At 31.4% G+C, this 22,450-nt stretch overlaps 3 protein-coding genes across 6 annotated transcripts; all 3 read right to left on the reverse strand.

The window, feature by feature from the left end:
- Positions 1-1,277: 1,277 nt before the first annotated feature.
- On the reverse strand, positions 1,278-4,693 carry LOC131653278 (uncharacterized). 2 transcript variants are annotated; one of them, XM_058923369.1, is made up of 6 exons: positions 4,451-4,693; positions 4,271-4,341; positions 2,478-2,526; positions 2,240-2,347; positions 1,935-2,016; positions 1,278-1,849 (listed from the first exon to the last, which is right to left on the reverse strand). In XM_058923369.1, the coding sequence occupies exons 1-6, from the start codon at positions 4,497-4,499 to the stop codon at positions 1,534-1,536; spliced, it is 675 nt and encodes a 224-aa protein (XP_058779352.1). In that variant the 5' UTR covers positions 4,500-4,693; the 3' UTR covers positions 1,278-1,533. The 2 variants fall into 2 exon arrangements, with proteins under 2 accessions (XP_058779352.1, XP_058779354.1); XM_058923371.1 differs by having other exon boundaries at positions 2,478-2,565; positions 4,451-4,691.
- A 3,998-nt stretch (positions 4,694-8,691) lies between these two features.
- Positions 8,692-11,729, reverse strand: LOC131647687 (cytochrome P450 720B2). Its single transcript, XM_058917552.1, has 9 exons — positions 11,636-11,729; positions 10,935-11,162; positions 10,423-10,747; positions 10,194-10,343; positions 9,804-10,049; positions 9,627-9,710; positions 9,440-9,518; positions 9,106-9,355; positions 8,692-9,011 (listed from the first exon to the last, which is right to left on the reverse strand). The coding sequence occupies exons 2-9, from the start codon at positions 11,156-11,158 to the stop codon at positions 8,903-8,905; spliced, it is 1,467 nt and encodes a 488-aa protein (XP_058773535.1). The 5' UTR covers positions 11,159-11,162; positions 11,636-11,729; the 3' UTR covers positions 8,692-8,902.
- A 2,351-nt stretch (positions 11,730-14,080) lies between these two features.
- On the reverse strand, positions 14,081-19,493 carry LOC131653279 (uncharacterized). Of its 3 annotated transcripts, none has more exons than XR_009299048.1 (6): positions 19,268-19,493; positions 18,912-19,077; positions 17,269-17,647; positions 16,340-16,974; positions 14,921-15,445; positions 14,081-14,405 (listed from the first exon to the last, which is right to left on the reverse strand). XR_009299048.1 is itself a non-coding variant. In XM_058923373.1 (6 exons), the coding sequence occupies exons 1-5, from the start codon at positions 19,338-19,340 to the stop codon at positions 15,331-15,333; spliced, it is 1,368 nt and encodes a 455-aa protein (XP_058779356.1). In that variant the 5' UTR covers positions 19,341-19,493; the 3' UTR covers positions 14,423-15,180; positions 15,285-15,330. The 3 variants fall into 3 exon arrangements, 2 of the variants coding, with proteins under 2 accessions (XP_058779356.1, XP_058779355.1); XM_058923373.1 differs by lacking the exon at positions 14,081-14,405 and having other exon boundaries at positions 14,423-15,180; positions 15,285-15,445; XM_058923372.1 differs by lacking the exon at positions 14,081-14,405 and having other exon boundaries at positions 14,423-15,445.
- Between the last annotated feature and the right edge of the window lie 2,957 nt (positions 19,494-22,450).

Below are 22,450 nucleotides of genomic sequence, written 5' to 3' on the forward strand. Positions count from 1 at the left end.
TTACATCAAGACTTGACCAATATGGAAGATCAATGAACACTAACCTCTTTTTTCAAGAATTTTTCTCCACGGGCTTTTTTTGTTTCTTTCTAAAGACAACTTTAATGTATTGTTGTCTTCTATAAACTTTCTTCCCAGTTAAGGGTTTTGGAGAGATATCACGCTTCTGTTCTCAATTAAAAGCCTTGTGCAATCTACGATATGGATGATTAGGTCTTAGAAATCTTCAATGCCCAAAATAAAATATAGTTTTATCACGTTCTCATAATGTTAATTATATTATTTATTATAAAATATACTTTGTTTTTGTATTTTAGTTTGTTTCCAATTGGCATTTAGATGCCTTGATAAGATGGCAAGTTTCTAGAATGGAATTTGATGAAAGGTTCAACTAAATAAAGTTTCTGGTGTCGTATATGATGATGTCACACTCATAAATGAAATAGAAGATTAATCTTCTAGATAGCTTCAAATCAACTGTTGAAATTTGTTTTTCCATCAACCATGCCACTGTCACCGTGTGGCCATAAGAATTTGCTGCATCCAAATCTCAACTACAATAAAGGTTGTAGTAGTTGTCGAGACATTTTTTCTTATGCAGCAAATTTTGACAATTTCATTCGGATATTAATAGTATTTAGCCTGAAGGTGGCAAAATGGGGCCGAGTCCGCGGATATACATGTTTTGTCAGCACTTTTTTATACAGACTAAAATTTTAAATCTGCATTCTCAAATATATTCTCTCCATCCTACATCGATTTTTTCGAACTTTTGGTAGGCCAGACAAAGATTTTGGACTAGCACCCTCATCTAATCCACTTTTGGTAGGCCAAACAAAGATTTTGGACTAGCACCCTCATCTAATCCACTTGGTGCTTGTCCTATTGTTGAGAGCTTTTGCGAGACAGAAAAACTAACTCATCTAATTTGTTTGTCCTATTGTTGAGAGCTTTTGTGAGAACGAAATAGAAAAACTAACTCATCTAATTTGCTTGTCCTATTGTTGAGAGCTTTTGTGAGAACGAAATAGAACATACATACCCGTTTGTCACCTCTATTTATTGCATCTACAAAATTTGATAACACTTTGTCAAAAGGAATAAAGGATTATATATATACTTTTCACACCTATTCAATAAGCAAATTTTGACTCACTTATTAAGAGAAATTCAGATTTAATCCATCTAATATCTTACAAAAATTTCAGTTTAGCATAGTTTAAAATTTGTTAAACCAGAGGACTAACTAGTTTTAATTTCTACTAACCATTGGGACATGGCAAGAAAAACAAAATCGGCACATTAAGATTTAATGAACACGTACAAAATTGTATCTGACATCTACTTGTATATTAATGTTCTAGTTCTTCATTTTCTTCTTTTACAATCTTCTTCCTAAATGTTTCATGCAATGGAAAATATCTTTTAGACATCTTCACTACAATTCATTACTTCCTCTTAGTTTCAAGCAATTTGTACTAAAACTACAAAGACAACGACTGAAAAAGTGATCTGCTTCAGAAGTATTGTCGATCATTCATCATCATCATCTGAGCTAGCATACGCTAGGCCTAGTAACCCCCCGCCGCCAGAGTTATCAACCTTAGGCTTAGTTTCACTTTCATGCATCTCTGCCGTAGGATGTTCCTCTACTTTCTTTGATCCAGAAAAAGATTGCTCCTCAAATTTCGCTGGTCCTGATAAAGACTGATCATTGTCTTTCAAATTATCACGATCACGCCCATGATTTGTAATAGAAGCGTCACTAGGCGCTTGTGTTGGCTTATTGCTTTCAGACCTTGGTCGCTTAGGTTTAATCTCAACAACTTTTTTCAGCAGATCTTGTTGCCTGCATTGAAAAAATATAGATATAATGAATAACACTGAAGCCAGAAAACAAGCACAGGGGTAAGTTGGAGTGGAAGAAAATTAACCTAATGCCGCTCTTTGGCTTTGGTTCAACACGTAACGGTAACGGTAATGATGCAGGTGAAGAATCTGCTAAACTTGCTGCTCTGTATCCATTGGTAAAGGAAACAAAATAATACAAATATATACAATTTCCAGAAGAAATGATTATAGACGAAAACAACTTAAACAGTCTTAAAATAAAAACTAAACTAAGAACTAAACTTGCATTCGAAAAAATAAATAGATTCTAGGAACATAAACATTTGTCTGACTCCAAGATGAAGGGAAACACAGGAATGATATCTGTAGGAATGAGCACAAAAGGATATCTTAAAAGCTGCAAATGCTCGTTTTTCAGTACGACGCAAGAGGCGTTCTGCATCCTCCTCTGCTTCCATTTGCTCCTTGAGATATAGTAGATCGTCACTGTCCAAGGCTGCAAACTAAAACTTTAAAAGAGAACAACAAGTCTAACATATAATATAAGAAGAGCAAATAAAAGCAAGAGGTGAGGAAGCACAAACAACACAGAAATACGCAAAATCTAGGGACTAAGTGTGGTACCCCGCCTCGCCCGTGAAGATAACCTCCACGCTCCCCAGCTACTTCTTGCATCTGCTTGCATCAGCCAGCCAATACAGGAAGCCAGGATCCCTGTCAGGGCACGTTATCAGAATAATCCCCCATATTGCTAGAAAAATTATTTGAAAACTTTAAACATAGACAACGGGAGCATTTGGGTAAACAACAAAATATAATAGTTATTCAATAAACACTTATCATATGAGAACTTATGTCCCTGAATGGTATGAGTTAGAGTTGGGATGCTGAAGGCATATTAAGGAGGCAAAGAGTCCAATCCTTGCTGCTACAATTCCCCCTCCCCCTAACAAATTTACTACTAACACTTTATTACTACAACAACAACCAAGTTTTATCCCACTAAGTGGGGTCAGCTGCATGGATCAACTTTCGCCATTATGTTCACCATGCTTTTATCCAAAGCGTTAATATCGAGACCTTTCTTAATAATTTCTCTTATAGTTTTTCTAGGTCTTCCTCTACCTCTAGATGTTTGACTTATCTCCATCTGATCTACTCTCCTTAGTCCTTACTATAGAATTTACAGATCTTCTCTCTACATGTTCAAATCATTTAAATCTATTTGCCACCATCTTTTCTACTATAGGTGTTAGCGCAGTCCCCAACACTTTATTGTTAAAAGAAAAGAAGAAATGAGTTACTTAAGTTCAAATATGTTATTTGAGTTTTAAACATTTTTTCAGCTGTAAAAATTTGAACTTGAGATGGATGATGATCACATCACAGCCAAGACAATGGGTATACTCTGCATAAGTGGTTTTGATGAACTACTTGGAGGAGAGCACATTAATTTAAATTCAAAAGAACTCATAGACATATCATATCATAACTAGTCTTTTGTTTCTCTATACATGTACACAAGTACTTGTGACACAAGATAACCTGAAATAAACAACTCTTCCAAACGCCCCAAGATACACAACCAACAACAACCAAGCCTTACCCCACTAAGTGAGGTGGGCAAGATGGATCAACTTCTGTTAAAATGTTTTATCAAGGACCATGCTTCTATCCAAATAATTAATCTTGAAATCTTTCTTAATAACTTCTTTTATGGTTTTTTTAGGTCTTCCTCTGCCTCTAGTTGTTTGACTTCTCTCTATCTGATCTACTCTCTTAACCAAAGAATGCAGGGCTTTTCCCTCTACATGCCCAAATCACCTAAATCCACCTATTCCACCATCTTTTCAACAAGGATTAGTGAAGCTCCAATTTGCTATATTTTTAATAGAGGAATTCAAAGGAGATACTTGCAAACTACAAAGCTTATTCTAAAGTCCACCTATCTCATTTTCCACGCAACAATTAAACTATATCGTCTCAATGGACAATCAAAGAATGGTCTCCTAGTATTACAAGAACTGTATTTTTGTTCCCAATAGCATCTCCGAGTTTTGTCAAATAGTATACAGTAGCGGAATTTCAACAAATTGTTATTGTTCTGCAGTATACTATTTAGCACAAAGTGTTATCAGCTAACGGCTATTGCGGTGCTATAGCGTAGCAGAATTTGAACAAATTGCTATTTTCCACTAACAATTGGCAACACTGATATATCCTCACTCATTAGGTTAAAGATTGAGCCCTTAGCATTGGCAAACACCAACCATACAAGAATTAAAACAGGAAACAATAACAACATAATTATAAACAAAAAAATTTTGCACTATAGAAAAAAGGATTACAGTAGTAAACAGGTACCAAAATTATTACGCTAAACAACAGAAAATAACAGAAGGTGAATCAATGCGCTAACCTTTGCAACCATACGTTGGAAAGTAACGTCTTCATCATCAATCTTATCTTTTCCTTTACCTAATTTCTTATCTGTCAAATTCGCACATGCTCAATAACTCAAAATCATGAAAAATCAAAACTTTAGACAACAACGATCTTATAAACATCAAAACAAAACAAAAACGAAGAAAAATTATACCTTTGGGGTCGGTAAGATTGGTGTATTCTCGAACCTCTCTTCCTGCCATACTCAACTGCAATTTCTGCAGAATTTTATCGTTCTTTTCCTAGATAAGAAGATAGAAAGAGATTGAATTATTCGATTTGTGAAAAGAGGATTCCTTCTTCTCCGTGAAAGACACTGAAAGGGGGAAAATTAGAAGAAGCTTCTAGAACAGTTTGTTTATTTTGATTTTTGTCACTCAAAATTCGATTGTGTTTTAATAGTTAGGGTTAGAAATTAGAATTATTCACCCTTTGTCGCCCAATAATTTTTTTTTAGCATCTTTATATTAAGAATATACTAGATTACCGTATGTTAGAAATAATTTTTTAATAATAGTTGATATTTATTTGTTATTTGCATAAAAATTATTTTATAGACCATATAGATTATATTGCAATTATACTATTAATTATTTAGAATGTATAAATTAGAAGAAAGAAAAATTAAGTAACTAAAGAATATTATTAAATATTTTTTTTAAACTACATTTGATATTGTATCTATATCTTCACATTCATCTTTAGTCACCAATATCTTCAACCTTTTTTTTGAAGTAACCTGTCATATGGTAACATTTAAACTTTTTATTGACTTTTTAAGAATTAATAATAATATATTCAGCTAACACTATTAAAAATAATAATATTATAATAATAAGAATATTATAAACTTCAAATAAGATATTTAAAATTTAAATTTCATAAAAATAATATGAATTTTTTAAAAAATTAATAAAATAAAAACTCATAGAAATAAAAATATTTTGGAATTTAAATTTACAAAAATATGAATATTATTTAATCTTTTGATTTATAATAAATAGTTAAGACAAATTTAATATATATATATATATATATATATATATATATATATATATTATCATTACTATTATTTTGATTATTATTATTTTGTTTATTATTAATATTGTTATTATTATTATTATTTTATTTTTATATATTTATAATAATATAAATAATAAATTATAATATAAATATTATTTATATTTTTAACAATAATAATATAAATAACAAATTATTTTTAATATAAATATATACATATAAAAAAAGTTTTATCTAATGTTTTTATACTTTATAATTAGAATATATTTAGGAGTTACAAAATACTAAATAATAAAATATTATTAAAAATACATACACATAAAAGTATTTTATGTAATATTTTTATATTTTATAAACGGAATATATTTGAGAGTTACAAAATATTAAATAATAAAATACAGTTATTATTATTAGATGAGTAATTTGAAAGAATTTGAGTTTATGTAAAAATTAATTTATTGTTCATTAAAAATTAAATATAATTTTTATTATTATTATTATTGTTTTAATTATTAATATTATGTCAATTCAATAACTAATAGATTTCAGATTGTGGCAATAAATATATATTACTTATTATTTATATTATTATTATTATTAATGGTATTATTATTATTATTATTATTATATTTATTCTTAATGTAGGGTTAAATTAGTAAAGTTGAAATTAGGATGTGAGGTCAAATTTGTAAAATTAATATTAGAGTTTGGGCTTAGAGTTGCTATCAGGTTGACATGTGGCTAGGGTTGCCATCATAACAACCTTACATTTATATATATATTAAGATTAAGATTAAACTTTAGGGATTAAAATAGAAATGTTGAAATGGTTGTCAAAAAAAAAATAGAAATGTTCAAATTTTAAATGAAAATAAAAATGTGTATTTATTTATAAATGATTACAATTAGGGGCATGAAATAATTAATTAACTTCAATTAAACTTCAAGTAATTAATTTATTCAAAAATAAATTTACTAATTAAAAATATGTATTGAATTTAACTATGATGATTAAAGTAATTTATTAAATTTTTTCATCTCCATTTTTTTAAAAAAAAATAAAAAATTCAATTACTATAATTTTATGTGTATAAAATTAAATAATTAATAATTATATGTCACGTGTTTTAAATATATGTCATTTGCACATTAAAATATAGTAATAAAAAAATGAAAAGATAGAAAAATATAGAGGATCTTAATCTAGGCTATGATAACCATAAATTTTCACTTTAGTTATTTTTATGGATTAATAGATAATTAATACATATTATATAATATCAAAAAATGAAAGTTATTAAAGTCACGTAATAGAAAAGTTACTAAAGCTCTTCCTTAAGAAATATAGGGTCGTGTGATAGGGTAATAAGGTGTGGGAAATGCTTTAAATTTTATGGAGTATTTTTCTATCATAGTGAAAAGTCACAACTGCTATTATAATATGAAGATACATCTTCGGTTGGCCGTATCTTTTATACACATTTGTCATCCTAAATTGGGGCGACACTCTTATTTTGTTAAAATTTAGCTCGGGGATGCATCTTCGTATTAACATTAGGTTGAATCTGGAGATGCATCTGCGAACAATCCTTAATTCAAAACTCAATGAGTTTTATAGAGATGTATCTCCGAAATATACTATGTTAGGTCAAACTAGAAACAATTGCATAGAGCTGGAAATACAACACAAGTTAACATTCAAATACTTAACATTACATGGATAATCGTTAACATAAACTTAACCTTACATTTCATTATAAACGGGTGGTTCAGGACGTTGCAAAATCTTTAGAATATCTTCAGTCGATCTTGCAATTGTCACATCCACTTCAATCGGATCATTTGATAAGCATCAGTAAAATGTACACTCCACATAACTTTTATATCTCCATTCATCTTCATTTCAAGAATAGTGAACCATGTCTTCCCAACCTTTTCAATTGAAGGTGAAAGATACTCGAGCTTGACAACTCTTCGATTTTCTAGATATCGCAAGAGAGTGTTCAGTTTGAATTTCAGATTAACGAGAGGTATATCATCGGAGACCCTAAATAAGTGTGGGTTTCGCACCATTGAAATACACAAATGTAAGATGAAGGGAGATATGTATTCATTCTAGATTGTTGTGTTTTTGTAAATAATATGGGATGAAAGATCCCTTATTTATACAAGTTTTAGATCAATTCGGTACATAGAAACAATATATTTCCATCAAGGCATATTTCGAATATGCATATCCGGACACATCTTATTCTTTACAAAATAAAGGTTTTTACGAAGATAAACATCTGTAAAATCCTCTGTTTAGTTGTTTTTACAATTAAAATAGGATGTGTCCAGAGAATATTCATACATAACCAATATATATAAGAAAATATTTTGAAACAGAAAAAATGTGTAATAGTTACCCTTAAATTCTATAACATTTAAGTAGAATATACATTATGTATGTCTCAAATTGTTCGAGATTACATCATTGACAATATTATATGCAAAAAAAGAGTTACATTGTTAGATAAAAACTAAAATATATCAAAATATGTATTAAAGGGATGTGTATGATTCTATATGCATCGTCAACTCTTTTATAAGTTGATGGCGAAAAATTACTGGTCCATAAATTATGGCAAATTAAAAATATGGCGAAAAAGAGTTGATGGCGAAAAATTTACTGTTTTTTACATTTTACCCTTTATCAGAATTTATGTTCTTATCATTTCCAGAATTTATATTCTTGCAAATTACTTTTAATGGCTTTCTTTACAAGTTTTGTAAGATTACTTTAAAGAATCACGTAAATTAAACAAACTTTCCAACAAGAACATGAATGAAGTTAAAGTGTTCTTTCATTATAAAAAATAAGATTTGAAATTTAAAGCACATGTCTTAGGATCAATCTAGTCGATCATGTGAGTAACCGAAAATTCTTGTTTTTGAAAGACTAGCGCTTGTTTGTCAATTTTTACGGTAAACAGAGACGTCGTGGTTATTAAAAGTTGTTTTGCATAATTTTGACAGTACCGCGAAACGTCTTTAAAAAAATATACTGTTCCACAACTCAGCCATTAACTTCCTCCGTGACAATCTTTTCAAAATTCCAATAAGAACAGCTATGAATTGAGTGGGGTAAATGGAACAAAATATAGTCAATTTTAGCACTAATTATGTAAAGGTTTGTGCCTTATTGATAGTAATGAATCTAGTATAAAAGGAGAGAAAGATAGAGACAAAACTCCAGAAAAATATTTTTACACCAATGAACATTGAAGTACCAAATAAAAAACTGAATGAAAAAGTAAACACATTAGATTTAAATGGTGCACTACTATATACTATACAACCCTTTATATGATTACATTAAAAAAAAACCTTTATATGATTAATGAACATTTTAATTGTTACGTATAGTATAGTACGCAAAAAAATTCTATGCATATAGTTATACAAGACAACATAGTATAAACTCTGAAACACATCATTCTTGTGACAACAACTGAGACACTACTCAGCAAAAACATGTAACCAGAGAAAACATTGGATGAAAAAAAATAGTTGAGATCAACTTAGGAGGATTTTGAGATGAAAATCAGTTTCTTTGATTATCATCATGTCTTCTCGTTAAACAAATTTCAAAGCCATTCACTAACCGAGCTGATGGAAAGAAGGACATTCGATCTTCCTTCATTTGTTTCCATCTGTAACACATCATTCACTTACATCAGCTACATATAAATCAGACAATAAACGGTCAACAATATGCATAAGATGCACAAGAGAGTGAGGAATTACCTATAGTTTGTTACAAAGTAATGAAGAAAAAGAGCTATTTGAAGCCGGGCTAACTCGGCTCCTGGACAAAATCTAGCACCTCCTCCAAAGGGTGCAAAAAATGGACTAGTTCTCCAGTTTCTCTTTTCCTCATTTTCAGGTTCCGTCCATCTCCATGGATTGAAGTTTGTAGCTCCCTCGTATACCTTTTCGTCTAAATGAACCGCCGAAAGAAATGGAACCACAAAACATCCTTTTGGAATAACAAAATCTGCTCAAAAACAGATAAGCTTGTATCAGTAGCTTGTTATATAAAGCTCATTATAATAAGCTTTTACTCTCAAAGTTTATGTACCTTGGTATTGAATATCTTCTTTTGCTTCTCTCATTAACCAAATCGCAATTCCTCCAAGTCGAAGCGTTTCATCAATAACCTGTTAGTGAAAGATAAAATGCAATGATAAGATGAACTATCTCATCAAAATTGAGTTCGAGAATCAAGATAATCGGTTATGAAAAATAGTCGAATGTTAATCACTTACACATTGAGTAAATGGCATTGCTTTATAGTCCTGCCATGTAAGAAATTCTTCTCTAGAATTAGTCCTTAGAGAATCTTGTTCATCCTGTCCAAGAGAAGTTGCGAAATATATAAGTTGTTTATCTAAACAGACCTAAATAAGAAAAGACGATTTCGAGAATATCTCTATTATGCATACCAGAAGTTCCTTCATGGCATTAGGACATTGAGTAAGGAAATAGACTGCAAAAAGCATTGTTTTTGTGGTTGTTTCGTTCCCGGCAAAGAGAAGATTGATGATGAAGTCTGCAACAGCCTCATCTGGCAAGCTATCTTCCTCTAGTAATCTTCCAAGTACACCATTGTTAGTACCTTCTTTTGCAGCACCGTTTTTTCTGTATGTCTCTATGATCTTATTTATCTTGCTTATGATTTTCTCCCTTGCCTATGAAAACAATTCATCAAGAATAGTCTTATAAAGTTATGTATCAGTGTCGTTGTTGTGTCTGTTGTATGTGTCTCTGTCCGTGCTTCATAGATATATATATATATATATATATCAGTGATTCTAAGAGTTTATTCGTGTTACCTTCATAGCAGTGTGGTATGAAGAGCCAGGAATGTTGATTGGAATGGATAAACAACCATCAACAAAATCAGAAAACAATTGAGCCATTTCATTGACTTGAGACTCACTTGAAACTCCTAATAGTTGATTAACCATTAAATTTATAGCTACCTGCACAAAAACATGATCTTAAGGTTAATCACGCGCCCGCAAAATGTTGTTAGAAAGTAAACACGTTACGGGTCGTTACCTTTCTGCAAACATCTTGGAGAAGAATGACTTCTTTGTTTTCAAATTTGCTCAAAGTTTGGATCATGACATTTTGTATATCATTCATGAAATGGAACTTAAGCTTATCTAGGCGCATCATATTCGACGCAATCCCATGTAGTTTCCTTTGTTGATCTCCTTGAACCGTAATCACACCATTTTTACCAACCAAATCTCTAAAAGATTTCGGATAACTTGACACGAATAGCTTCCCTTCGTTTTGCATTACAAAACGGTTGAAACTTGGATCCGACGACACCACAGCCCATTTTCCAAATAGGCTGCAAGAAAATATCTTACCATACCTAGGCCAAACAAAAGGTTTTATCAGTTAAATCCGCGTTTGTCTATCACAGATAACAGAAAATATCCGTTTGTTTAAATTCCGCTACACATAACATATAAGTGCTATAGCGCGACTATAACCATTATTTGGCAATATTTTGTACTAAATAGCATATCATCAGAGAACAAAGTTGTGACATACTATACCTTTGCGCCATTTCTTCAACGAACTGTGGAGGATGAGAACTTGAAACAGCATTGTACCAATTGATACTGTCACCAATCAAAGGCCAACCTCTCCTTCCGGGCGGTAATCTCCGTAAACTTTTCTCTTCTTTTCTTTTCTTGATTTGAATTAGTCTTGTCAAAAATGCAGTAACCAATATCACAATGATCATAACCAACCATGTCTCTGATATGGTTTCTCTCATTTTTCTGTTTGAAACAAATTAGAGAAAAAAAAGATTATCACATCTCTACCATGATGAGAAATTAATATATTTATAGTTAGATAGACAACATGGTAATCACTTTTTCAATTCAAATGTGAACTTATTATTATAAAAATGAAAGAAAAAAATTGTAACTGGTGAACATGCTTAGTTGACCTTATATGAAGATCTAGTAGGGCCATATCAACTTAGTATTGTACATGAATAAGTCATTTTCAGAATCTGTTTTTTATAAAATAAGTAATTTGAACACAAAAATACAAAACTAATAGCATGTTTATTTAGTTAATATGAATCTAAAGATATTCACATATCTAAGACTTGCATAATCAAAAGATTTTCTGAATCTTTCATAATCTTAGAAACAAAAGTCTCAAATCCTAACAACTAGTATGAATCTTTCTGATGTGTGAAACACTTCAAAAAAAGAAAATAGAACAAAACTTTTCTAGTCACCTTATATATGATTCTGTTGATGAGTGTGTTTATTGCTTAGAAGATTATAGCTAGACTTGAAGAGAGGTGTAAAAAGAGAAGAGATTAATTGAAGAAGCTGTTTTATGTAATGAATTTGTTGTGATGTGAATATATAAGGAAAAGGGTGTCTTAAATTGGTCCAAAGTAGCACTTTTTTGGAGTTCATTTTAGTATTTTATAAGTTAAATTTCTTGAGCATAAAATAAGGTGTAGAATCATCAAGTAGTAGAGGTTGTCATAAAGAAAAGTTAGCTAGAGTTTGACTTGTCCAATTTACGCTATATAGTTATGTGGCAATGGATTGAATAGTTTGTCTTATTCAAGTGATGGACACGCATTTTCAGTAGACTTCGATTTACAAATTTGATTAGTTGAGATTGTGAGAATAATCTTTAACTACTTAAAGATGAACTTGACTACAAAAGAGAATAAATGTGAGATTTTGGATTAAGTGAAAATATGTTGGGTCAAAATAGATATTACCAATAATTGTCAGCTGGTAGGGACGACCACGATTTGTTCCATGCAACTGTGATTGGGAGGGGACTGGGTCAGATATTAATGTTGAAAAAAAAAAGTAGATATGGCATAGCAAAATAGTTTTAAGGTTGATCAAGTGACTTCAAACACAAGAGAAAGTGGATTGTGATGTAATTTTTTTTTGCAAGTTAAAAAAATAGTTTTAAGGTTGATTTTTAAAAAATGGACTAGAGATGGAGAGATCTTGTGTATTTTTAAATGATCATAAGATCTCCTTTTATAGGAGAAAAGTTTGCTAAAAAAAATGGGTCGAATTTGCATCATAATTGATTAGATTCGACCTCTAATCGATTATGACATAGCAAAATAAGAAAGATTTTGCTGGTGATGAACCATAATTTATTAGAAATATCACTCCATAATAAATTAGAAAAGTGTAGTAATCAATTATAGGATAAAATTTCGTTTCATAATTGATTAAATCAAGTTGCAAAATCTATTAGACTTTAGTTTCAAAAGGCTTGCCCCAACTTAAGAGATTTTTAAAAGAGTTTCTGATATAAAAAGACGTTTTGAAAGTAGATTTTAAATGTGTGTGTTTGTTTGTGTGTGAGATACTATTTTAGTTTTTTGAGAGGAAACACTTAATTTTATATTTTGATCCTATAAAAAAATGACAAAGCAAGGATCATTGACGAGCTTTTTGCAATTGATTTCGTTACTTGATGAAGTTCTTTTAACTTTTGATTATTTTTTTTGTCCAAATCACCATAAACCTTCTACTTTTTAATTTTAATTTGTTTCACTTTTCTTTCTTAGCTTAATGGTACTTATGATTTTGTTTTAATAATTTTGTCATCATCAAAATAGTGTACACATTCAACACTTAGAACCACGTGAATCCTTGTAATGACATTCATTCTTAATATCTATTTTTAACAATTGAGTTAGGATACAAACCATCTATTAGAAACAAATGTGAGGTCTCACTTTTGATAATGGTAAAAAGGCATAATTCATTTCAAGAAAAGAAATTTTATGTTTCTTTGTTAGGTTACACACAAATAATGGGTCTAATGGAAAGTAGGAGTTGGGTTATCATGGAGCCACTAAATGGACAAGTCAAAAGTAAACAAGGCTTTGAATCCCAATTTTAAGCCCTCTTTTCGGGAATGCAGTAAATTATTTGAAGCACACAATTATGTTAAATGACACCTACAACCAGCCAAGCAAACAGTGTCTGACAAATACACCTAAGTCTTTAGAACTCAGTTTAAATTATGATTATAATTCAGGTGTTATAGAGTCCCCGAGATCCACTATTAACTAATCACCAATGTAATTGCAATTATTCCATAAGACCTGCTGCTAAGATGTTTTAAGAATTGGAATATACTAAAAGCATTTCAGTTCCTACCGACTAGATATGGAATATAAAAAGCTGCATAGTTATAAAATACTGGAAAAAAAATTCTAGAAGCAGCAGCATTCTAGTTGATAGCTAATATGAAAAGTTGCTTAGTCAAATAAACTGTGATACGAGAATCAGATATAATAAAATTGACATTGCTTTACTTTAAAAAAATAGTTGAGGAATTAATTTTATCAAATATCCCCGAGTTCTAAGTTAACTTGCAAAATCAGCCAAGATCTGTCATTTATAAATATTATACTACCATGCTGTGCAAATGATTCAGCAACTTGATGTAATCAGTGATGCATATTGTAGCAAACCACACATCTTTGTTTGCTACAAAATATAAATAGTTGTGAGTGTATCCTAAGAGATTTAAGCAAATGTATTATTCAATTCAACAAACAGTTCGACAGAATAATATAGCCTCTCACTCCCACATATTCAGGTATGGTCACGTTTATATTTTCCTGTTTAGAACCCCCTAATTGCCACAAAGCTATAAACTCTGGTTAATTTTTCTTTATAAAATAAAATAAGAAAGCACTTTTTATTTGAAATTAAATCAAGTAACAACTATGCATCATTGCTTGCATCATTTCACATTAGAGACTGCTTTTTCACAATCTCATTCAACTAAACTATCATTTCACATTAGAGACAGCTTTCTTCATGACATCGCAATTAACAAAATGAAACCTTTTCACAAATTCATTCAACTCAACTATCTGGATATATATGCAATAGTACCATCATCAGAAACATGTGGAAGCATTGTATGTTATTCTAGTTAAGAACTCAAACTCAACAATACCCAGCTTTACACATCATTTATGACCTGAATTTTTGTTCCCTCTGCCAAATACCAGAAATAAAATATAGATATATTAATTATTATAACAGGATAATCGAAGGTTAACCAAGTCATACACCACACATTCAGCAACATGTAAGTCGAACACATGGTCGGCAGTCCAAACATAAATGTAGGACATCACATTCTAATCTGGCAATGTTTCAAAATAATTGAGAGTTTTTAATGTGAATGTACAAAGTGACCAATATAAGCAGTATACCACATCATCATCTCTGTTGACTTGTGATTTAGCCCCCAAAGTAACAGTAGTTTCTAACCACAGAAAATAGTGCTCATGCTTTCCATGTTTGCACAGAATATAAGTATATAATTAGGATGATAAGCAATCATTATGATTAATGTGGAAGTTAAAAAAGCATAGCATCTTTGGTTTCTCTGTGAGTCTTCATGAGACAAACAAAAATTGCATTCCTTGAAAATCGGTCATATTCTCGAGTTGAACATTTTCTTTGAATGCTCTCCATAATACAAAATCGTAAATGTAAGGACTAACCTTGGCTACTTTGCAACCTTCACATCTTCCTTCTTATCTGCTCAGACTCGTATCCATGAACGCAATTTGAGTAGGAGATTTATATCTTAATTGCAATATCATGCATTTCCTTTTCTATTGTTCACAAATCATTTACAATGGGAGGATAATTACTTTATTGGGACTCCAGATTTTGATTTTACCCTAAATAGGGGTAATGGAATAGTAGAACTATAAACTCTTGCAAATGTGGTCCATTTGAAACAGAAAAGTATAGCAAGCTGGAGCACAAAAGAAACATGGCTAGATGTTGAAGGATGCCAGATTGAAAAGAGTTGTGCATACAGTCAAAGTTGTGCATACAGTCAAAGTTGTGCAAACATACTGAACTGCCTGCAAGCTAAGCTGGCACCACATAAGTTCGCGCATATTCATAACTTTCTCCAGATATTTAAGATGCCATCTGCAAATGACTTCAGATTTCCCCACAAATTTGATTTGTTTGAAGCAACTGCAACGCTTCTCTCCCTCTTGTTAGAGCTATCACTAGATATTAAGAGAATGAAAGCAATCTCAATATCCTATAGCAACATTACTAGAAAGAATAATATGACATGACCATAAATCAGGCGATCTTTTAAATTAATACAAAACATAGCTGTATGTTCTTTGCACAAAAATTCATCCATTAATTAATGCATACTCCTGGTAGAAAACATATCTAAGTACTAATAAACTTAAGAAATGCTCTAATCTATATAAATAAATGTAGAAGGTAAATTTACTACATGGTACTTAATTTGGTGCTTAGAAATTGTTTATCAAAGCACAAACACATAGGAGCACAAATGGAATATTTAACTGCTTGACTACCGTCGAGATATTATCTTCCTTATTTTCTTCTATGTCAATATTTTTTATTTCCTTGTGCATATCCCTTATGTAATTCGGTGCATATATGCAAGATTTAATCCCTATAATCATGGGATTTATTTTCTACATATTTTCATAGTAAATACAAAATGTTGAGAGCTAAGTCCTCGAGCAATTCAGCACCAAAACCTTATTCTCAATAACATGCAAGTGTAACATCACCAAACCCAATTTATATTGTTCAACTTCAAATGGCATACACTAGTGCAGGTATTTTTCAAAAGAGTAGTGTTATTTAGTACGAAACAATTTGAAGAAGAAAAGCAAGAATGCACACATGTCACTATTTTAGAGATGAATTTTAAATTGATTTTAAATTCAATTTCCTTTTTAATAGGAATCATGGGGTTGTGGTGATAATGAATGGTTGGGATTTATTCTTGCATTCCTTGTTTTCATGTTTTCTTACTAATAAGCATTTTCCTTTTCAAAAAGATAATGAAAATAATAACACCGCATTAGTCATAATAATGAAGCTGTAGAAAAATAATATATTAGAAGACTTACATTTTCGACTCATCCAATTCCAAAGACTCTTGAGATTGCTCCTTTTTATGCTTTGCACTACCCCTACCAGGATTGTCTTGTGCGCCATCTTGCACTTTTCTCTCAAGTCCTGCTTTCTCAAGACTTTTGATTTCATTTGTTTGATGATTTTTAATATCTACAAACTTAGAATCATGGATCTGATCTTTGCTGCTACTACTGCCAGATTGTGCAATTATTGGAGCAGAAGCCTGCTCTATTTCTTTTTTCAGTTGGTGTCTTTCAGGTGCATCATAATCAGAAGGGCAACTAGATACAGCCTCATCACTCTTGACATCATTAGACACCTGAGGACTAGAATGGAAAGCTTCACCAGACATGTCTTCCAAAGCAGGTTGCTCCCTTCTATCATAACTTGCTTTCTTAATGGATTGTTCCTCTATTTTTTTATGATTTTCCATGTCAACAAATTCAGATCCATGGTCCCTACTGAAATGTTCTGCTTCCAATTGTATCAACTGACTTTCTAGTGCAACAGAGTCAGAAAAACTAGAGACAGCTTCCTCAGTCTTAACATCGTTTGCCAACTGGGGACTTGAGAAGTCCTTAAAATGTTTTTCCAAAATATTGCTGTCGGATGTGGTGCAATGATCATCCTGTTAATAAAATAGGAGGCAAATTATAAGTACTACAAAACCCATAAGTACTTCTCTTGTTTCATAGACCAATAAAAGAAAATTAAACTAATAAGATATAAAAATGACTCGATCAGTAAGAACAGCGGTAAATATTATAGAAATCCGGAGCTGTAATAGGAAGCTGGAACAGACAAAAGGTGTAACGTAACTAAGAATTTTAATATCCTTTGAAGCATAAAAAACATACTCATCTTAAGCATAACAACTGTATTAAATCCATTAGTAAAATCAGTGTTTATTATCAATGCTTACTGGTGTAGAAATGACTTCGGCTTCAGACAACCTTCCCTTCCAAGAGGAAGTCTGTGGCCCTTCCTTTTCTTCAAGAAGTTCACAACTAAGGTTGACATTCTTTTTGCCATCTAAAAGTTCCGACTGAAAATCATCTTGGATAGGACCATCTTTGACTTTCTTAATTTTAACGGATGAAACATCAACAGATTCAGCAGTTTTAAGTTTACTTTCATCAAATAGCTTTGCCACTGATATCTCATCAATGTTGTTTAAGGGTTTCATTTCGGATTTGTATTTTAGTTCCTGAATGATTTCCCGAATAACATAATAACTGCCACCAACTTCTTTCTGGGTACGTTTTATTGCTGGGAGTTTTCCAGCATTCTCTGATCGATACCTGCATAGAGAAAGGAAACTCATTAATTCTACAATAACAGGAGTCCACATAAATCATTTATTTACTTGCTAACCAAATTCCATAAATGATGAGATCATTCAATATGTTGACATTAATTCAAGAAAAATAATAATGAGTGTTTAAGAATGTCAAACTTTTTCTGCACGTCTGTTAGATAATTAGGGAGATTCAACTCGTCATCACTGAACAGTAGAAAATGAAAAATGAAAACGCCTTCTTGCAACCCAAGGACTAAAGTCAACACAAGAATGTGAAAATAAGTACTGAGATTGGTTATTTCAGCAAGAAATAGACCATTAAATGAAGAGAAACCTTAAGGTAGGACAACTTAAAAGAATTTACAAAAACATACTATTCTATTATTGACCAGACAAAGGTTTGGCCATAAAAAACAGTTCAATTATATTCAAGCATGGCTACAACAGTTGCAGATTTTGGTTTTTTTTATGGGGGCAAATATGTATATATGCATTATGTCATTTAAATGTCTATATAGCATTGTATAATAATAATATATACATTTTATAAAAACAAAGAGAACATAGATCACTCCTATTGGTGATTTTTGAGGGAACTAAAAAAGCAAAAATGCAAACAAATATCATACATGAATGAATACCAGGACCTTTCATTTGGGTTTGTTTAGTTCAATAGAGGGGAAGGAAGAAAGGGGTTAGGGCGAGATTTGAATACGCGTAGTGCTAGGCTCAACAAGGGAAGGGGGGATTTTAAATCTTAGAAGACCCTTGTAATAATGTAATCGTTAATGTCACATTAAATACAATGATATTTCAGTCCAAATTTTAAACAAATATTATTTCCCCTCTACATCCCCCACTTTTTGAGGGGAACAAAATCCCTTCAGATTCAACTCTAGTTCCCCTCCCTTCTCCATTCATCCCCTCCAATAAATTGAACCAAACAACTAAAATTTAAAATAAGCACCTCTCCTTCCCTCCGCTCTAATCAAACAGATCCTTACAAAATTGAGAACAGGGTACAGAGTGAAACATGTGACATTAACTGAAAATATAAATAGAAAATATTTTCTGAAACCACACAAGAACTTAACTTAAGATACCAAATCGATGTTACTGAGTCAATTCTAATCTTACAAGAACACGAAGCAGGTATGAGCCAATGCATGCATCTATCTCTATTACATTAATGTCACATTAAGCATGAAACTTCATAAAACACTAAACAAAAGGCTCAACAACTTGAAAAGAAACATAGAAAATACTTATTCACAAAAGACTCCACCATAGCTCTCCGTTCATGTTTCGGAACCCTCAGTCCACTTTTCTGGGGCGTATCCGAAGCTTCTGAAGGAACACAAGCAGCAGCATGTGACCATCCATGCCATTGCAACTTTGATGATCCAACCGAATCACATACCTCAATGGACACTGCCAAACAACACAACAGATATATAAACACACGATCACATAACTGCTCATACAATAAATTTCCGTTTTCATATCCAATTTCAAGGTAGATTCCAAAGATTGGCATTGTAAGATAGTAACTGAAACTAACATATAGAACCTAAAATAAAGTAAGAAAGATTTTGCATAAGAGAAAAAGGAAGAAAGTTACAGTGATTGGATTTGGGAGTGACGTTGAGAATTGAGCGGAGGGAGGAGCGTGAGATGAGAAGCTTCTTTCTCATATTGACGACTGCGCTGTTCTTCGATGAGATTTTCTGCAACTCCAGCTTTCATGTGAGGCTTGGTTCTGTGATCAGAGAGAGAGGGTTTAGGGTTTTGCAGCTTCGTTCCTTGGTTCAAATCTCAACGGCGAAGAAACAGTAATGGTTTTTCGTTATAACATAAATCTAAAAAAAATAAAAATAATTTAATAAAATTAAGGATTAAGTTATATTTGTCTTAATAACATTATCAAACTTTATTTATTTGTTCTCATAAAAATCATATTCTTTTAATCTATGTAAATTTATTTTATAAATAGTTTTAATCTCGATGATTATTCAACATGTTTTTTTTTAATTTCTTAAAAGATTTAATTTAATAAATTGAATGCTACAAAATTAAATATTTGTTGAGAATTTTTTAATAGAGAAAATGGGTGATGCACTGACAGTGTAAAAAAGTTTTACACTGTCAATCAATCACGACCATGAATCAGGACAAGTCAGACTGCAATTTTAAAAAAACTTATATGACATGGCAAAACGATTTGTTTCTATTGGATGACAGTGTAAAACTTTTTTACACTGTCAGTGCACTACCTTTAACCTCTTTTTAATATTTTAAATATGAATGGAAAAATTATTTAAAAATACGTGTTGATTTAATACTAAACAAAGAGTATTTTTGGATGAAGTAATTGAAAATTTTAAAGGAATTTAAAATTCAAAGCAATTCAAATTATTTAATTGAAATTCATTTATTTTAAAATTGTTTTATTTCGATAAAGTATTAAGATAATTTATTGTTAGATTTTTGGGGTCATTGATCAGTGCATTTTTATGCATATTCTCCTATATTTTTACTTAGGCATTTCTTTACTTTCCCTTGGTTATTTTTTTATTTTAATGTGTTTTTATAAATCAGTTTATTTCTGCACTTATTTAATTTTCGCACTCTATTTTCAGCATTAGCAGTCTGCGCTAAAATGATCATAACTGGAGTTCCGGGAACTTGATCGACGCGTTCTAAAAATCGCCGGAAAGCTAAGAGAAAGAGCTACATCTTTCATGTTAGAGTCAAAGGCAAATTCGAAATGCATAGTTCCCAGAATTTCGTTGAAGTTTCAGTCATTAGAATAATTTGTTTTTGGGTCATTATTTTATGGGTTTGGGTTATGTTTTTGACCCGGTTTGAGTTAGTAGAGAAGAAAACCTTATTTTGTTTTATAAGGGTTGGCAACCGCTAGAATACTTCAAACCTTTTTTTGCCACAAATTTTACTTTTGGTTTCATGATTAGAATGAAGAACTAATTCCCGAAGGCAAATCCTGCTGCTTATGGGTTCCATTGCTTTGAGGTTATTCTAATACTAATTTAAATTCGATTTCTGTTCAATTTTTTTCTATGAAATCATTTGCTTAATTTGATTACAATTGTTTGCTTAATTCGATTGTTGTTCATATGATAAAATTGATTAAATTTGATTGTATGCATGTTCCTAAATTTACTTGCGTGTTACGTTTGCTTAATTCGTTAACTCGTCATATTCTTAACCGTTTGCTTAATTCGGTAAACAGGAACATAACTCGTATGATTTTGATAAGCGCTTGTCTGATTAATCTCATAATTGAATAGGATCGAAGCCGTTTAGGGATTGGTGTTATTATAACTGATGATAAGTCGGAACCCGAATCAGTAGGATTAGCCGTTTAGCTTATTCAGATAATCACTTTTTCAAAATAACTTATTTTCTGCATTTTTATAATTGAACACGAAACAACCCCCCTAATTCGAATTCCAGTCGGTTAGTAATAACTAAGAATCCTTGTGAGATGATATCCGAGTTGTCGTTACCGCTAAACTACGTTTTATAAAATACTCGTTTTTGATCCGTGCACGACAGCGGATCAGTCATTTTTTATAAATTTTAAATTTTTTTGACCAAATTAAAAAATTGAAAAGTAGGGACCAATTTGCAATTTTTAAAAATTTGAAAGACCAAATTGTAAATTTTAAAAATTATTAGAGATCAATTTGCAATTTTTTGAAAATTTTTGGGGTCAATTTTGTAATTTTGGAAAATACGAGGACCAATTTGCAAAATTTAAAGAAATAATAGTAACAAATACATTCTATGGAGTATGAGAGGAATTTCAAATTCTTTGGTTTTTGGTGTCATTTCAAAATGATTAAATTTAACTTAGATAAAATACTCCATAAAATTCCATCATTTAACAATTCTTCAGTTTTGTATCCAAACAATAAATTTTGTGCAAATCATTTTAAATTCCCTAAAAACATTACATTACCCGATTAAAATGCTTCATCCGAACACACTATAAGAGAATATCTTACCCCACCCCTTGTTTCTTTCTTGTACCATGTGAGTTGCCTAAAATGTCCTCCTACTTCAAAACATAATTTAATCGGTAAGTTTTCGACTTTTCAAGTTATTTTAGAGTATTTGTAATAGAGTTAGAATTCAATTTTTAGGTGTAGAAATGATTGGATAGTTTTAGAAATATAGTTTAGAGACAATGTAAGTACTATTTGATATGTAAAACAAACAATCAAACCACCAAAATGAGGTTTTTAACCCTCTGCATCAGTGAGCAGACGTCATTGTTGCGTTTTGAAGATTTTAGAATCTACCGTAGATTCATCTACGGAAGAATGGAATGTTGGGGCATTCCGTAGATGCACCTACGGAAGAAACCCTATTTTTTGAAATGTAAGGTACTTTCATAGATGCATCTACGGAAAAACAAATATATTGTTTCTTTTCTTCTTATAACTACAGAGTATCTAACTCGATTTTATTTGTATCACAATGCAGACATTATGGCCGACCATCCAAACTGCATTATACATGGGAGGACTGCCCAGCATGCATCCGTGTGGCGTGAACGGATGCATGTAGTATCACATGTGACTGATGGAGCTGACGTTCTAGGAGATGTACCTGTTACACCCGTTTTAGCATGGCCTTCTCCATCTGTTCCAATCGAGGGGTCTTCTTCATTCGTTCCAGTTGAGGAGCCTTCTCCATCTACTACTTTATCACGGAGGCCTCGAGATGATGTTGAGGGTTCCTCACAGATTACTTTGAATGATTCAGTATATTAACAAAT

The sequence above is a fragment of the Vicia villosa genome, linkage group LG2 (genome assembly GCF_029867415.1).
Source record: "Vicia villosa cultivar HV-30 ecotype Madison, WI linkage group LG2, Vvil1.0, whole genome shotgun sequence".
Classification (NCBI taxonomy): Eukaryota; Viridiplantae; Streptophyta; class Magnoliopsida; order Fabales; family Fabaceae; genus Vicia; species Vicia villosa.

What these genes read in the sequence shown, in the direction of transcription:
- LOC131653278 (XM_058923369.1), bottom strand. Translation starts at nt 4,499, where the DNA reads ATGGCAGGAAGAGAGGTTCGAGAATACACCAATCTTACCGACCCCAAA. An exon ending in CAATCTTACCGACCCCAAAG is followed by an intron (nt 4,342 to 4,450) that starts GTATAATTTTTC and finishes CGAATTTGACAG; the next exon opens with ATAAGAAATTAGGTAAAGGA. An exon ending in AGCATTTGCAGCTTTTAAGA is followed by an intron (nt 2,017 to 2,239) that starts TATCCTTTTGTG and finishes CCAATGGATACA; the next exon opens with GAGCAGCAAGTTTAGCAGAT.
- LOC131647687 (XM_058917552.1), bottom strand. Translation starts at nt 11,158, where the DNA reads ATGAGAGAAACCATATCAGAGACATGGTTGGTTATGATCATTGTGATA. An exon ending in TCCAAGATGTTTGCAGAAAG is followed by an intron (nt 10,344 to 10,422) that starts GTAACGACCCGT and finishes GTTTTTGTGCAG; the next exon opens with GTAGCTATAAATTTAATGGT. An exon ending in CATACCACACTGCTATGAAG is followed by an intron (nt 10,050 to 10,193) that starts GTAACACGAATA and finishes TTGTTTTCATAG; the next exon opens with GCAAGGGAGAAAATCATAAG.
- LOC131653279 (XM_058923373.1), bottom strand. Translation starts at nt 19,340, where the DNA reads ATGAGAAAGAAGCTTCTCATCTCACGCTCCTCCCTCCGCTCAATTCTC. An exon ending in GTGGAGTCTTTTGTGAATAA is followed by an intron (nt 17,648 to 18,911) that starts GTATTTTCTATG and finishes TTCTCTATGCAG; the next exon opens with GTATCGATCAGAGAATGCTG. An exon ending in GAATTGGATGAGTCGAAAAT is followed by an intron (nt 15,446 to 16,339) that starts GTAAGTCTTCTA and finishes CTTAATATCTAG; the next exon opens with TGATAGCTCTAACAAGAGGG.